This window comes from Muscardinus avellanarius (genome assembly GCF_963383645.1).
Source record: "Muscardinus avellanarius genome assembly, chromosome: 14".
Taxonomy (NCBI): domain Eukaryota; kingdom Metazoa; phylum Chordata; class Mammalia; order Rodentia; family Gliridae; genus Muscardinus; species Muscardinus avellanarius.
Window position 1 is genome coordinate 92,326,854 of NC_137800.1, and position 16,650 is coordinate 92,343,503.

The 16,650-nt window shown below is 49.1% G+C and overlaps 1 protein-coding gene across 2 annotated transcripts in view; it reads left to right on the forward strand.

Annotated features, from left to right (window-relative positions):
• Nucleotides 1-8,509: 8,509 nt before the first annotated feature.
• Nucleotides 8,510-16,650, forward strand: part of ZFAND3 (zinc finger AN1-type containing 3) — a gene marked incomplete at both ends in the record, with an annotated part of 238,664 nt that continues 230,523 nt past the window's right edge. For both annotated transcript variants that reach the window (XM_080710853.1, XM_080710854.1), the window contains one exon: nt 8,510-8,580. In XM_080710853.1, the coding sequence (XP_080566979.1) occupies nt 8,510-8,580 (71 nt within the window). The remainder of the gene's footprint in view (nt 8,581-16,650) is intronic.

Below are 16,650 nucleotides of genomic sequence, written 5' to 3' on the forward strand. Positions count from 1 at the left end.
GAGGTAGAATGTTCCTGGGTTCAACCTCCAGCACCAAAAAAAAAAAAACAAAAAAAAAGAAGAAGAAGAAAGAAAGAAAATAAGACTGGGGGTATAGTTTGGTGGTAGAATGCCCTTGGATCTAATGCCCAGTACCAAAGGAAAAAGAAAAGTGTCTGTTGAAAAAGGAATAAATGAACCAGAGAGATTCTTTAAAGGGTTTATGCATACAGTTGAGTGGCCAGCAACCATCAAAAAGGAATAATGATGGCAAATGTGTGTTGACTTTATCTGACAGGACTGCACCGCAAAGCTGTGTAGAGACACGAGGATGTCCATGATCCGGGATGCTTTTTTTTTTTGTACTGGGGATTGAACCCAAAGGCATTCTACCTCTGAGTTACACCCCCAGCCCTTTTTAATTTTTTACTGGAAACAGTCTTGCTAATTTGCTCAGTCTGGCCTTAAGCTTGTGGTCCTCCTGCCTTAGCCTCCCAAGTACTGGGATTGCAGGTGTGTGTCATCACAGTTGGCCTCCACATCTTTTTTTTTGGGGGGGGGGTTTTGGGGTTGGAACCCAGGGCATTCTACCTCCGAGCTACACCCTCTGCCTATTTTTTATTCTTTATTTTGAAACCGGGTCTCACTGAGTTGCATAGGGCCTCACTAAGTAGCTGGGGCTGTCCGCGAACCGCGATCCTCTGGTCTCAGCCTCCTGAATGCTGGGATGACAAGCGTGCGCCACCATGCCTGGCTTACAACATCTTTTTTTTGTCCTGCCGACTGAACCCAAAGGCATTCTACCTCCAAGCTACACCTCTAGTGTGATTTTGTTTCTTATTTGCTGAGAGCCTAAATTGCTAGAGATGGCTTTGAGCCTGCAATCCTCCCATCTCAACCTCCCAAATACGTGGATTACTAGTGTGTGCCGCCACGCCCAGGTTCCACGACACATTTGAAAGTTTAAAGTCAAGCTAACGAGGTGGCACATGCCTGTAATTACAGTACTTGGGCGGTTGAGACAAGGGGGTCACAAGTTTGAGACTAGCCCCAGTAATTTAGTGAGATTTTTAGTAACCTAGCAAGATTGTTTTAAAATAAAAAATTAAAAGGCCTGGGAGTATATCTCAGAGTAGAATGCCCCTGGGGTCAATCCCCCCCCCCCCCGAAAAAATCAGAGTACGCTATTACTTATATGATCCTGTTTATAAGACTATACGCAAATGAAAGACCTGGAGGCCCATACACTAAGACGTTAACAAAAACAGAGGTGACTCCTGCGGAGGACTTCTGCTTGTTATTTGAATCTATTCTCCCCTTCCACAAAGGTCAAGTATTTCTGGGAAAAACAATTATTTCTATTCTTGAAAAGAAATTTAAAAGTCAGTAAAATCAAATTTCACACCAAGCTGGGTATGAGCAGCGGGGTAATCAGCAGCGGCTGCTTTGAGAACGTGCAAGCCCGGAATGTGAGACGGCAGTCCCCCTTAATTCACGTTCGGTTCCTGAGAAGGGCTGGAGATGGGACGCTTGGTTGCCCCTTGTCTCCCTCGGTGCTGAGAGTTTATCCACGGCAACTGGGCCGTAAGTGACGAAGAAGCAGCTGCACCTCAGGAAGCCTGAGGGCCAGAGGGGCTGCAGGGGGTCTGGCTCAGTGGCTGAGCCCTCCCTCAAACCTATCAAGAGGGGAGGGCAGAACCCAAAAGCTTGCTCTCTGACAGCACGGGTTTGTGTGTGTGTGTGGAGGGGAGGGAATTTGGGGATTGAGTCCAGGGGCTTTCTTGGGCTATACCCACAGTGCTTCATTTTGGTTTTTTAGTTTTGAAACAGACTCTCTAGGCTTGCAGGTGTATGCCATGATGCCCAGCCAAGAAGAGTTTGAAAGCACTTGTCTGACTTACTGTTCTGTGGCCGGGTCAGGTCTTCAGCTGTAGGTAACGATGCTGCCCGTTCCTGAGTCGAGACCCCTGACCGGCACCGCGTCTTTTCTGCATTGGCAGCGGCTGTGCAGCTCTAGAAGGAGGAAACAGGACAGGCTGTGCAGGCAGGGGCTCTGCCTGTGCCCACCAAGAGATGCTCCACGCCCTCCTTCCTGGCAGACCGAGGTCTTTTGCCTTTTTCTGACTGTCGAAACCGGTTGCCATCGTCCCAGCGGTCCAGGAGGCTCTAGGGTTCTCTGCTCCTGTGAGTGGGTGAGGGCCACAAGGAAGAGGAGCCGGGAAGCAAGTCGGTGGCAAGGCAGGGGCCTTTGTTGAGTGCACAGGATTAGGGCTGGCCTTGGTTTTGAATCTGGGGTTAAATCTCACAGATAGCATTAGGGTTAGGATTAAGATCTAGTTTGGATGGACACCGAGGCTAAAGCAGGTCAGAATGAAGGCCATGGTGAGCGGGCGCGCATGGGAGCGGAGGACGCCCTCTTTCTCTAGGGCTCCTAAGGCCCCTTCCCTTTGGGCCGTGCCTCCCTGGGCTAAGGAAGTTCTCCTGGGCTCTGACCAAGAAAGCGGCCTTTGCAAAGGCAGGCTCTTTCCCATACAGCCTCGGCTCTACTTCAAGAGCACTGGCTGCTGGAGCACTCAGATGACCTTTCCTAGCCCCTACCGGCGCGGAGATGGCTCCGATTGGGCCAATGCTGACGGCAAACTGCTCCCAAGATCACATCACAGGTTCGTCTGGAACGTACTCCACGACAGAAAACAGTGAAGACAATTACGGCAGGCGCCTGCCGATCACCCCCACCCTTCGGCCCCCTAATTTGATGATGCCTTGATGTTATGTTCACTCCGAGCTTTCAGCCAACTAAGTGGGCACTTTATAGGAGCTGACCAAGGGCTGTTCAAGTGGAGACCGTGGGAGCAGAGTGAGCGGCTGGGAGCCTCGTCCGAGGAAGCACATGGACACCGGGTCTCGCTCCGCTGTGCCGGGAGACCAAGGCCAGCGGCGAGCTCCCCGCGTCTAGGGAAGGCAGCCTGGTGACTGGACACTCTCCTAGGAGGTGTGTGGTTAGGACGCCAACCTGTACGTGGCTGTCAACCTACATGTGCCCGCTTACTCGTGGAACAAATATTTATTGAATGTCTTCCAAATGTGCCCTGGGCATTGTGCGTGTCACGTGGACAGAACAGACATGATCTTTGGGAGGCTTGTGAATACGTATTTAATTACAAGCTGTAACGGGTGTTACAAAGAAAAAGAGTGTCGTGTAAAATAATAATGGGGCAACATTATTGGGTGTCGGTGAAGGCTGCTTTGAGGACAGCAATTTAAATTAAGGCCTGAGCTGGGCGTGGTGGCGCACGCTTGTAATCCCAGTGCTTGGGAGTTGAGACAGGAGCATCTAGGGTTCACAGCCAGCCCCAGCAACTTAGTGAGGTCCTCGGCAGCTTCGTGAGACTCTGCTTTAAAATAAAAAATAGCCGGCATGGTGGCGCACACTCGTAATCCCCGCGCTTGGGAGGCTGAGACAGGAGGAGCGCACAGGTTCGAAGCCAGCCTCAGCTACTCAGTGAGGCTCTCAGCAACTTAGGGAGACCCTGTTTCCAAATAAAATCAAAATAGGTCTGGGAGTGTAGCCCGGAGGTAGAAAGCCTCTGGATTCCATCACCGGCACCACACACACAAAATTAAAAAAAAAAAAAAAATAGCGCTGGCCTCAGAGGTAGAATGCCTCTGGGTTCAATCCCCAGCACCCTGCCCCCCCCCAATTCTGTGTGTGTGTGTGTGTGTGTGTGTGTGTGTGTGTGTGTGTGTGTGTTACTGGGGATTAAACTCAGGGGCATTCTATCTCTGAGCTACGCCCTCAGCCCAATTTTATTTTTTTGATTGAACTCAGAGGCATTCTGCCTCCAAGTTTTACCTCAAACCTGATTTGATTTCTATTTGGAAGCAGGGTCTCACTATGCAGAGGGCCTCCCTAAGTTGCTGAGGCTGACTCCTATCTCAGCATCCAAATATCGGGATTACAAGCAGTGCCACCAAGCCCAGCTTATTTTATTTACTTATTTATTTATTGGTACGGAGGATGGAACCCAAAGGCATTCTACCTCTGAGCTACACCCCCAGCCCTAATTTTTATTCTTTGTTTTCAAACAGGGTCTCAATGAATTGCAGAGGGCCTCACTACATAGCTGAGGCTGTCTGCAAACTGTGATCCTCCTGTCTCAGCCTCCTGAATGCTGGGATTATAAGCGTGTGCCACCATGCCTGGTTTATTATTTTATTTTTGGTGGCACTAGGAATTGAACCCAGGGGTATTCTACCTCCCAGCTACACCTCCAGTTCTATTTTATTTTGATTTTGAGACAGGAAGCCCAGTGTTTTGAAAAAAGAAACAGGGGCTTACTAGGTTAATGAGAGTCTCATTACTTGCTGAGACAGTCCTTGAACCTGTGATCCTCCTGTCTCAGCCTCCCAAGTTCTGGGACTACAGGCATGTACCACCATGCCTGGATTTTTTTTTAAATTTTGAAACAGGGTCTAAGTTGTGGAGGGCCTGGATAAGGTTAAGTTGCTGAGGCTGGCCTTGACGCTTCCAGCCTCAGGTTTCAGCCTCCCATGTACTGGGATTACAGGCATATGTCACCATGATTGGCTTCGTTGGAAAATTCTGGAACATGTCCATTTTTTTTTTTTCTGGTCTGGGGATGGAACCCAGAGGCATTTGACCTCTGAGCTACACCCCCTGCCCAATTTTTTATTCTTTTTTTTTTTTTTTTTGGTGGTACTAGGGGTGGAACCCAGAGGCTTTCTACCTCCGGGCTATACTCCCAGACCTTTTTTTAAAATATTTTATTTGGAAACAGGGTCTCACTGAGTTGCAGAGGGCCTCACTACGTAGCCGAGGCTGGCTTCGAACCAGCGCGATCCTCCTGTCTCAGCCTCCCAAGCGCGGGGATTACAAGCGTGCCCACCACGCCCGGCTCTCCTATTTTGTTTTTAAACAGGGTCTCACTAAATTGTGGAAGTCCTCAGTAGTAGCTGAGGCTGGCTGTGAACCTGAGATTCTCCTGTCTCAAACCATCTCCCAAGCACTGGGATTACAGGTCTGTGTCAACATGCCTTTTTTTTTCCTTCTTTGTGGCATTGGTGATGAAACCCAGGGGCATTCTATCTCTGAGCTACACTCTCAGCCCTATTTTTTATTCTTTATTTTCAAACAGAGTCTCACTAATTTGTGAAAGCTCTCATTCAGCCTCCCCAAGTACTGGGATCACAAGCTGGGCCAGCACACCCAGCTATTTTTATTTTTTTCCTTATTTTGAAATGTACGGCATAGGCTCCTCTCTGTGCCCCAGGGCCCCATAAAATCAACATCCATCTCTCTCTCTCTCTCTCTCTCTCTCTCTCTGTCTCTCTCTGTCTCTCTCTCTCTGTCTCTGTCTCTCACACACACACGTTTCTTTCTTGCAAGAGGAGGTTTAAGTGTGATTTTGTTACTTGCAGGCAAAAAGGCTGTTGACTAAGACGAGATTCTGTCAGACTGGTCTTCCATTCGGCGAACGTGGATTGAGTGTGCTCTAATGTTGGTTCTTGGGGAGCTGGGTTTCGTGAGAAGAGACAAGTGTGTTCATTTCCTAGTTGGTCCCATAGTGGAGACTGTGCGGGCAAAGGAAGGGGGACCAGCTCACCTGGGGCAGAGCTGGAAGGCACAGGAGGGTGCCGTGTTCCTGAGGGGCGTGCTGGACAAGCGAAAGGGCGGCGGGGCAGCGAAGCTGTGGCAGTTAGGGTACGGAGGAGGGGCTGGGGTGCAGGTGCATGGAGGGCGGTGTAAGCGGGCCCGAGAGGGAGACTGGAGCTGAGTGACCCGATCTCTCCAGCGCAAGGACTGGACCTGCTGGGGAGTGCTATGTTTTACTCATCTGGTCGTGTCCAGAGGCTCAGGAAAGGCCTTGTATGTGCTGGGCACTCAGTACATGCTTGTCGCATTGAGTAATTGGCAGACAGACAGATATGCAAGGTGTCTGTAAAATGACAATTACTTTTTTTTGGGTGCTGTGCTTTTATTCAAATAAGCAGGGAAAAACTAGACTGTACCAAGAAATAGCAAAGATGACAGTCTTTAACAGCACAGTGTCGTTTTTTTCCCCCCTTTATTTTTGGTGGTACTGGGGTTCCTAGAAGCCCTTCAGGGCTGCACTCCCAAACCTATTTTTTTCATATTTTTATTTGGAAACAGGGTCTCTTAAGCCAGAGAGGCTGGCTTCGAACCTGCGCGATCCTCCTGTCACCGCCTCCCAAGCGCGGGGATGACAAGCGTGCGCCACCACGCCCGGCCGCACAGTGTCCTTTTTAAAACCTAAAAGCAATGCTTGATAGTGGACAGGTAAGCACACCATGCACTGTACATTGTCCAACAGTGTCTATCAAATCATGTTTAAAAAACTGACTTTGGCTTTAAGCAGCCAAATAAAAACTGTAACAGTCATTCTAAAACAAAGCTGATAAAACAAGAATTAAGAGCTTTGCAATGCTGTGTCAGATGGCAGGATCTGACAAGCTACACTGCTAACCATGACAAGGGTTTGGCAAGTTAACCGGATAATTACCATCATCTGATCCGATCACGACAGCACCAGTGTGTTTCTGTAAGAACCCCCAAACTTTGTGGAATGGCATGTTTGTATAATTTTAAAAAGTTTTAAAAAGCGGCACCATAATAAATGATGCAGACTTTTAAAGAAATGTATCCATGTTTCTTTTGCATTAGTAAAGTAAAATCTTACATTGAGAGCAATGAACTTTGTGGCAGTAGTCACATTCTGTGTTTAGACACTACAGACATTTAATTCAACTGGACACACACAAATTTAAAAAAAAAGGGTGGTCCTATTTAGTGTTAAATGGTTCCTCCATTCTATTGCATCTAGTTTTTCTTTAATAGATAAGTAGTATCAAGAAGATTGCTTTGAGCCGGGCATGTAATCCCGGTTGTAATCCCAGTACTTGGGAGCTTGAGACAGGAGGATCACGCAGGTTCTCCGCCAGCCTCAGCTACTTAGGAGGCCTTCTGCAACTTAGTGAGGCTCTGTTTCAAATAAGAGAATAAAAAATAGGGCTGAGGGTGTAGTTTGGAGGTAGAATGTCTCTGGGTTCAATCTTCAGTACTGCCAAAAAAGCTTATTTATTATTTTATTGTGGTACTAAGGATTAAACGCAGGGGCATTCGACCTCTGAGCTACATCTCCAGCTCTATTTTTATTTTTTTTGCTTTCTATTTTGTTTTTTTACTCGGCAACAGGGTCTCGCTTAGTTGCTGAGGGTGGCTTCAAACCTGCGATCCTCCTGTCTCAGTCTTCCAAGTACTGGAATTACAGACTTGTGCCACACTTGCCCCTTTGGACGTTTAGAGTCCAAAAGAAACATCTGTGTTAACAAATCCACAAAGAACGCACAATACTTGGCAATAAAATCGTGGTAGGCAATGTCTCTAGTACCCTCATCGCTTCCGTGGGTACCTGCCAACGATCCCTCAGAGGCCTGAAGCCCTCCTGGAAGTGGCAGGGGCCTAGGAGTTAGCGCACAAGGCCCCGGGGGCAGGAATATATCCAAGAGATTCGGTGGAGGTTACTTCCAAGTTGAAACTAGTCACCGACAGTGGGCTTCTCTGCTCCCAATGGCTGGAGAACGTAGAGTTCAGGATCTGAACTCTTTTAGTGGCTCAAATTTCTGTGGTCACTCCCATCATTTCCATCATTAATTCCGCCAATTTTCCCTTCCCCTCCCCAAAATCCCAGCCTGTCCACTCTGGGTGTAAGAAAGGCTGTCCAAGTCAAGGCATAGGAGTGACTTGTGGCTCGGAGGCCCGGGCGCGGGTGGCAGGGAGGGCAGGCGAAGCCTTCGACCCAGCCCTCCTCCCCCAAAACGCTGGGGACTGGGAGAGGTCCCTTTTGCAAACAGTCATTCCAGCCAAGAGACCAGTTCTTCGGGTGGCATTGTACGCGTGGCTTGGATGTGGGGCACTGGGAAGGGCGACTCCCAGGGAGTTGGCAAATGGGGGGGAAGGCTGGGCCCCGCCGCGGCCAGAGCGGCGAGCTCAGGCCGGGATCCGGGCCCCCGCGCCCGCTTCCGGGTCCGCGAGACCCCGCCCCGTGCTGGCGCCTGCGCCGCCGCGCCCACGTTTTCCGCGCATGCGTCCTCGGCCCGCCCCGCCCCCGCCGCGCCCCGCGCATGCGCCGCCCCGCCCGCCGCCGGGCCGTACCATTGGCCTGGGGGGCGGCGGCGCGCGGTGCGGCCCGTCCTGCCGCGGGGGAGGCGAGTCGGCCGCGGGTCTTGAAGTCGCCGGAGGGCCGGCACCGGCGCCGAGCCCAGCGGCACGCCCGAGCGGCGGGCGAGACCATCGCGGCCGCGGGGGGCGGCGGCCATTGTCCGGTCAGCGCGGCCGGCCGCGTCACAGCGGCCCGCGACCCCGGAGCCGGCGGCCAGCAGCTCCGCGCCGAGCTGGGAGCGCGGCGGAGCCCGCGGCGCCGGCCTCTCCGCGTCCTCGTCGCCCGCCCGCCGTCCCCAGAGGTGCGGCCCGAGCCCGCCGCCCAGCGCCATGGGCGACGCCGGGAGCGAGCGCAGCAAAGCGCCCAGCCTGCCGCCGCGCTGCCCCTGCGGCTTCTGGGGGTGAGTGCGGCGCCGGCGGGCGGCAGGGCGGGCCCAGGCCCCGGGGCGCGCGGCCGGCCGGGCGGGGGCCGGGGCGGGGGCCGGGGCGGGCGGGCCGGGGTCGGGCCGGGCCGGGCGGGCCCCCCACCCGCGCCGAGCGGCGCCCAGAGGGTGTTTCCTCCGCCTGTCCACCTCCCTCCTCCCGGCTCCCCCGAGACTTGCATCACCACTTCCTAAATGGTATCCCGGCGCCCCGTTTGCTTTTAGGAAGCTGCCGGCCCGTCACTCCTTGGGTCAAAAGCGTCTCCAGCACCCAGGCCGGGGTAAAGTTAGGACACGGGAGGTCTCGCCTTCGCTTAAAACACGGTCCAAGAAATCCGTAAGGATGTACGGATTCAGAAAAACCCAAACAACAAAACAGGAAGAAAAAAAAAAAGGCCCCAAGAAACCTTCAGAACCTCCGTTCAGCGGCCTTGAGGAATGTGGGAGCCAGTTTCCTTAGTTGGCTTTCAGATTCCTCTCCACTTAAAAAAAAAAAAAAAAAAGGGTAAAAATGTTCACATTGTGCTGGGTGTGCTATTTCTTGGCCATTCTGTGTTAGGGCAGAGAAAATGGGAGATAGGAAAACAGCCTTCCCCGCCCCCCAGACCCAGTTGAATTCGTTCTTGGAGCACTTGGGCTTCACGGATGCCTCCCAACAGGTGCCTGCCTCTTACCACATGACTAGTTCTGTAGTAAGGAAACTGGACACTTGTGATTGAATCCTTTTCTCTCTTTCTTTTTTAAAGATTTAGTATGTTTGGTGGTACAGAGAGGCAGGAAGGAAATGATTGCTTCTGGGGAGAGGACATTTTGGGAAAAATAGTGAAAATCTACTTTGCTTTCTTCCATACTCTAGGAGTGGCTAACATGGAAATTAAGAATATGATTTTAGAACTGCAGGAAAATATTACAAAGTGAATATTTCTTGTGGAGTTTTGAGGATTGAACCTGGGCCTGGTACACACCAAGCAAGTGCTCTACCATTGAGCTAACAGCTCCAGCCCAGAAAATGGATCTTAAGGTAGATGCCTGTGGAGTTTGTCAGATTCAAAAGTAATGATGAGGTGGACCCTCGCTTTCTCAGCTTTTTCAAAAATTTCCCAGCGGAAGCACATTAGTAAAAAGCAAGTGATGGGATTATCCAAAATCCTAAAGACCGCCTGGGCTTGGTGGCGCAGGCTTGTAATCCCAGCATTTAGGAGGCTGAGACTGGAGGATCACAGTTCGCAGATAGCCTCAGCTACTTAGTGAGGCCCTCAGAAATTTAGTGAGACCCTGTTTCAAAATAAAGAATGAAAATAAAAGTAGGGTAGGGGATGTGGCTCAGAGGTCGAATGCCCCTGGGTTCCATCCCCGGACTCGCCAAACAAAACAAAACAAAATCCTAAAGATGTGATAATGTTTTAGTTTTATAGCCTTTGTAAATTTTATTTTGATTTGAAGAAAATTATTGGGTTGTCTGATTCCCACAAGGAGGTAAATGAGGTAGGCGCTGTTATCTTTTTATTTCTGATTGGAGATAACCAAGCCTTGAAGAAGATGGATGACTTGCCCCTCACGCGGGGAGGGGAGGGTGACTGGTGAGTTCTCAGAGTGCTAGTACCATGATGTTTATGACATCAGTCTGTTGTCTGAGCCTCAGATTGTAACTCTTTAGATCTCTCTAAGGTAGTTGCCACTGAGATGCCTAGGTCTGTTTTCTGGCAACATGTTCATGATCTTGAGACTAGTACCAGGAGTGGAATCCTTACTGAAAGACTGTGTTAAGAAACTAGATAGCCTTTTGCCTTTAGCCAGCAGGCTTCCGAGTAAGGCCAAGAGAGTTTGGTGGTAGCAGACACGGAAAGTTACACTAGTGTCATACTTGACCTAAAATCAGCCAGGGCTCCTTTCAAACTGGCACCTTTTATGAACTTTAGTTTATCAAGTGTAGTGAGCACAAAACTAATGATTTTATGGCGAAAAGAGGTTTTTTTTTTGGTGGTGCTGGGGATTGAACCCAGGGGCATTCCACCTCTGAGCTGCACACCCAGCCCTATTTTATTTTACTTTGAAATAGGGTCTTGTTAGTTACTGACAGCCTAAGTTGCTGAGGCTGGTCTGGAACCTGTGATCCTCCTGTCTCAGCCTCCCAAGTACTGGGATTATAGGTGTGCATTGTGCTGGGCAGAGTGTTACTTTCAGTGTGCAGTGTTTTAACCTTTCCTCAAGGTGTTTGTAGTTTGTGTTTTATACTGAAGGGTAACAAATGCTGTCCTCTTTCCTTCAGGTGGTAATTGACTTTGAACGTGTTTTCCCTTATTGCTCGGGCCCCATTGCAGTAAACTTACAACATATTCAAAAAGTATTTGAGTGCCCCTGAGATAATGGTGGGCAAGGGGTTGCTGCCTCTGGGGCAGAGAAGTAAATGCCCAGTTGGAGTAAGTTGTCAAGGTGCCGTAGGGGGGTGCCCGCCCTAAGTGGGGTGCAGAAGGGGAGAAGAGGTGTGATCCTGCAGAGTGGGTGGCGTGGGGGAAGGCCTCAGTGAGGGAGCATACCCTGTGAGGAAGATGGACCAGCTGACAGCTTGTGAGGCAAGGTCAGTGGGGACCATGAGGAGGCGAGAGGAGGTGTTGGTCAAAACAGGGCCCCGGTGCTGCTGAGGCCTGACCTGCAGCCCAGAGCTGTGGGAGCCAGCAAGCACTCGGAGCAGGGCTCGTGGGGTGGCCCTTGATGAGGAAGGCTCCTGGTTGCTCCTGAGAGCAGCTGAGTGTGGTATGCTTGTGGTGCTGTGAATGTGGGCTGTGTGTGTGTGGTGTTGCCAAGTCTGGATATACAGGACACCTGTTGGGAGTGACCAGGCTAGCCGTGGTGGTAGCAAGTGGTATAATGGTGGGCAGGGATACAGAGAAGCAAACGCAGGAGCCATCTGGGAAGCTCCTTTGCCTTTTCCTCATGGAAGTACAGTCTCTGTCATGTTGAGCAGCATCGTGCTTTGGAAGCTTAGGTCTTTGAAGCCGGGCACACCCAGGCCTCCGCAGAGGAGCCTCAGCGAGGGTTCTGGCACCAGCAGGGGAGGCAGTTCCTTGGGATGTCGATGGCTCCTCTCCCCGGGGACTCAGGCTGCAGGCTTTGTTGCCCAGCACTGTCCAGCTCGGACACTTGTAAATAGGAGGATGCGGAGGTGTCTCTGGGAGAGCACTCGGGCACAGGGTTCAGGTGTGTGCCCACAGAGAGTGCTTCCTTTCCAGGGCTCCTCTTCTTGGCTTATATTGTGTTACTTTTACTTTCCACTGGGAAGATTTGCTACCTTGGAAATTGTTGAAGATTTCTTTGTTTATAAAAGTTTTCTATAAACTGGTGCACATTTGTCATCCCAGTAGGAGGCTGAGACAGGAGGATCACAGGTTCCAAGCCAGCCTCAGCAGCTTAGTGATTCACTCAGCAACTTAGACGCTCAGCAACTTAGTGAGACCCTGTTTGCAAATAAAGTATAAAATAGGTCTGGGGGTGTAATCTGGAGGTAGAAGGCTCCCTGGGTTCCGTCTCCAGTAAACCCCCCCCCAAAAAAAAGTTCTCTGTGTAGTTTATAAACTTTTAAGGATCCAATTATTCTGTGAATATGGCCTTAAAATTTTTAATAAAATATCAGCATTTTCTTGACTCACTTTAGGTAGTCAGTAATTAGGCAAAAAGAAAGGAAAAGAAAAGAAAAGAAAAAAGCAGCCAGGTGTGGTGGGTAGCGCGTGCTTGCAATCCCAGTACTTAGGAGGCTGAGAAAGGAGCATCCAGGTTTGCATATAGCCTCAATTACTTAGCAAGGCCCTTCACAAGTTAGTGAGACCTTGTTTCAAAATACCTAATAAAAAAGGAAATGGGCTGGGGGTGTAGCTTAGAGATAGAATGCCCCTGGGTTCAATCCCCAACACCACACGCACAGACACACACACACCAAAATAACTTTTTTTTTTTTTTTCGGTGCTGAGGATGGAACCCAGAGGCCTTCTACCTCTGGGCTACACTCTCAGACCTATTTTGTATTTTGTTTGGAAACAGGGTCTCACTAAGTTGCTGAGAGCCCAAGTACCTAAGGACCTGCACAATCCTCCCGTCTCAGCCTCCCAAGTACTGGGATTACAAGGGTGCACCAGCATGCCCCAGTTTTATTCTTTATTTTGAATTGGTCTCACTGCGTTGTAAAGGGCGTCACTAAGCTGAGGCTGTCCAAGAAGCTGGATCCTCTTGTCTCAGACTCCCAAATGCTGAAATTACAAGCTTGCACCACCACGCCCGGAAACATTTTTCTTTTTGGGGTACTGGGGCTTGAATCCAGGGGCATTCTACCTCCAAGCTACACCCCAGCCTTATTTTTTATTGAAACAGGGTCTAAGTTGTGGAGGACTTTACTAAGTAGCTGAGGCTGGCAGTGAACCTGCAATCCTTTTATCTCAGCCTCCCCAAGTACTGGGATTACACTACCATACCCAGCTAGTAAACATTTAAAAAAAAATATATATATATGTATTTAAACTTCAGCATTTGGGAGGGTGAAACAGGAGGATCCGGGTTTGTGGCCAGCCTCAGCTACTTAGTGAGGCCCTCCACAACTTAGTGAGACCCTGTTTTCAAATAAAGAATAAAAAATAGGGCAGGGAGTATAGCTTGAAGGTAGAATGTCCCTGGGTTTCATCCCTAGTACCGCAAAAGAAAAAAAGAAAGAAAAGGAAAATGTTTACTGATAACGGTCATATATATATATTTTTAACCTATAATCTGAGTACTTGGGAGGTTTAGACAGGAAGATCACAGGTTTTAGAACAGTGGTAATTTAGTGAGACCTTGTTTCAAAATAGAGTGGTGGGGGTATAACCCAGACCCTTGGGTTCAATCTCTAGTAACACACACACAGTCACAAAATTGTGTAGACTTTTCTTCTTTGCTGGTACCCAGGACCTTGTGCATATCAGGCCAGCACTCTACCACTAAGCTACATCCTCAGCCCTAAAATTATTTAGACTTTTTTTGGTGGGACTGGAGATTGAATCCAGGAGTCATGGAGTCATTTTTTTTATTTCGGTGGTACTAGGAATAGAACCCAGGGACTTTCTACCTCTGGGCTATACTCCCAGCCCTGTTTTATTTTTTATTTGGAAACAGGTCTTGCTAAGTTGCTGAGAGCACTCAGTTGGTGAGACTGACTTCGAACCTGCAATCTCCTGTGTCAGCATCTCAAGTACTGGGATTACAGGTGTGTCACCATGTCCCAGTGAACCCAGGGTAATTTTACCTCTGAGCTGCACCCCAGCCATATTTTTTATTTTTTGGAAACAGGATTGCACTGAGAGCCTCATGAAATTGCTGAGGATGGCTTTGAACCTGCAATCCTCCTGTCTCAGCCTCCCACATACTAGGACTAGAGGTGTGTGCCACCATGTCCAACTTCTGTTCACTGTTTAGAAGATGAAAAAATACTTCTAACAGATTTTAGAACAATATTACATTGGTACATTTTCTTCAGGAAAGTAGATTTTACTAGTATTTCTTTTTTTTTTTTTTGTGTGTGTGTGTGTTACTAGGGATGGAACCCGGGGGCATTCTACCTCCAAGTTACAATTCCAGCCCTATTGTTTTTTTGGCACGTTTGGGCATGGAACCCAGGGGCATTCGACCTCCGAGCTACACCCCCTGCCCTATTTTTTATTCTTTGTTTTGAAACAGGGTCTCACTGAGTTGCAGTGGGCCTCACTAAGTAGCTGAGGCTGCCCGTGAACCGCAGTCCTCTGGTCTTAGCCTCCCGAATGCTGGGATTACAAGGGTGTGCCACCATGCCCGGCCTCCAGCCCTATTTTTTTATTCTTAATTTTGAAACAGGGTCTCACTGAGTTGCAAAGGGTCTCACTAAGTAGCTGAGGGGTGTTCACGAACTGTGATCCTCTGGTCTCTGCCTCCTGAATGCTGGGATTACCAGTGTGCGCCACCACGCCCAGCCTCAGTGTTTCCTTTTTGTGATCAATTCTGTGGAAGTATTTTGTGTACAAACTAGATCTGCTAGGTAATAGACATATTTTAAGTAAAGATGAAGACAGGTGGTGATGGGGATGGGCTTAATCTCACAAAATAAATTTCATTCCTGAACTGGTTACTAGTATAAAGCTGACTGAAAACATAATTTGTTTTATTCCACTTTGATTTTGGCAGTCACAGGTACTGACTTCTGTAGTTTAAGTAGTCTCTGTCTCTGGCCGAGCCAGGCCTGTGAGCTAGTATGGAGCTCCATGTCTGCTGCTGTCACGGTGTGGCTCTTCTGGGTCTTCTGTGCGGCCTCACGCTCCTGTCTCCTTGGCCTGCTCTCCCAGCTGGGACCTGTCATACCGGAGCCCGCCTGACCCGGGCTTTCAGGTTCATGTGAACATCCATGAGTCACTAGTGATCAGTGCAGTGTTCATGCAGCGATGTCACTAATTATCCCTGATTGTAAAAACCCTAAAGTACTCCCTCTAAAAGAAAACAGCTTGCGTGTGTGTGTGTGTGTGTGTGTGTGTGTGTTTTCTTTGTTGCCTGTGAAGGTACAGCATGAGTTAATGAAATATTCACTGTCAGTACACTCACCTGCTTATCCCATTTTTCTGATTACATTTGAGATATCCAAGAAACCTAACATTTGCCTCTTTGATACGATGAAGCACAGGGGGGGTTTTACTTTTTTTCTTTCCTTTCTGCAATACTGGGGGATTGAACCCAAGGGCATTCTACCTCCCAATTATACCTCCGGCCCTATTTTTTATTCTTTTTTTCTTTAGTTTTTTGGTACTGAGGATGGAACCCAGGGACATTCTACCTCCGAGCTATACCCCAAGCCCTACTTTTTATTCTTTATTTTGAAACAGGGTCTCACTGAGTTGCAGAGGGCCTCACTAAGTAGCTGATGCTGTCGCGAACTGCGATCCTCCTGTCTCAGCCTCCTGAATGCTGATGCTTATTCTTTAGTTTTGAAACAGGGTCTCGCTAAATTGCACAGGCCTCACTAAGTAGCTGAGGCTGACTGAGAACCTGTGATCCTCCTGTCTCAGCCTCCCAAGTACTGGGATTACGAGCAGGCACCACCACGCCTGGCTTTTTTTGTTTTTCTTTTTAAAAAGCAAGCGTGGTCTTTGTTTCTTTTGGGTTGGAGCGATAATTTCTAATAGGTTCATGAGGCTGTCAGTAACTTAGAGTCTGTTTCCAAATATTAAGATAAAGCTGGGCGTGGTGGCGCACGCTTGTAATTCCAGCATTGGGGAGGCTGAGACGGGATCGCGGTTCGCGACAGCCTCAGCTACTTAGTGAGGCCCTTTGGAACTCAGTGAGAGACCCAGTTTCAAAATAAAGAAGAAAAAATAGGGCAGGGGTTGTATCTTGGAGGTTGAATGCCCCTGGGTTCCATCCCCAAACCCGCAAACAAACAAAAAAACACAAATATTAAGATAAAAAGGGCAGGGGATGTGGCTTGGAGATAGAATGCCCCTGAGTTCAATCCCCAGTGAGACAGACAGACAGACAGACAGACACACACACACACACACACACCACAGTCAGCCAATATATAGGACAAATGGCAGCTTTGATGTACCCTCTATTTGCCCTTCCCTTCTCTGTTTCTCCCCCATTCACCTACCCCTGAAAAAAGATGAAAATTTAGTAAGTTGTACTAAGAAGTTCTCACTAAAAATCTCTTAATAATTCTTATTGGTAGTAGCTGGGCGTGGTAGCACACGCCTGTAAACCTGGTGCTAGTGAGACCCTGTTTTACCAAAAACACCACAAAGAAAAATGAGCGGTCACAAATTAGCCCTTTCTCCTTCCAAGCTGGGAAAATCAGGACTAGAACTCTTTTGAAATGGAAAAGTCCTTAAAGACTGAATGGTGTGCAGTATGTATTTGAGCAGTGTTAAGGGTGAGGATTCTTAGGATTCGGATACTAGCTGAGGAGGCGAAGCGTGTGCCTTTGCAAAGTGCCACGGCATTCTGGAATCCCATGTTACCCCAACAGCAGGCTGGTTCTGCCGGCCTGAGTGGGGCCTGTGTGCCTTA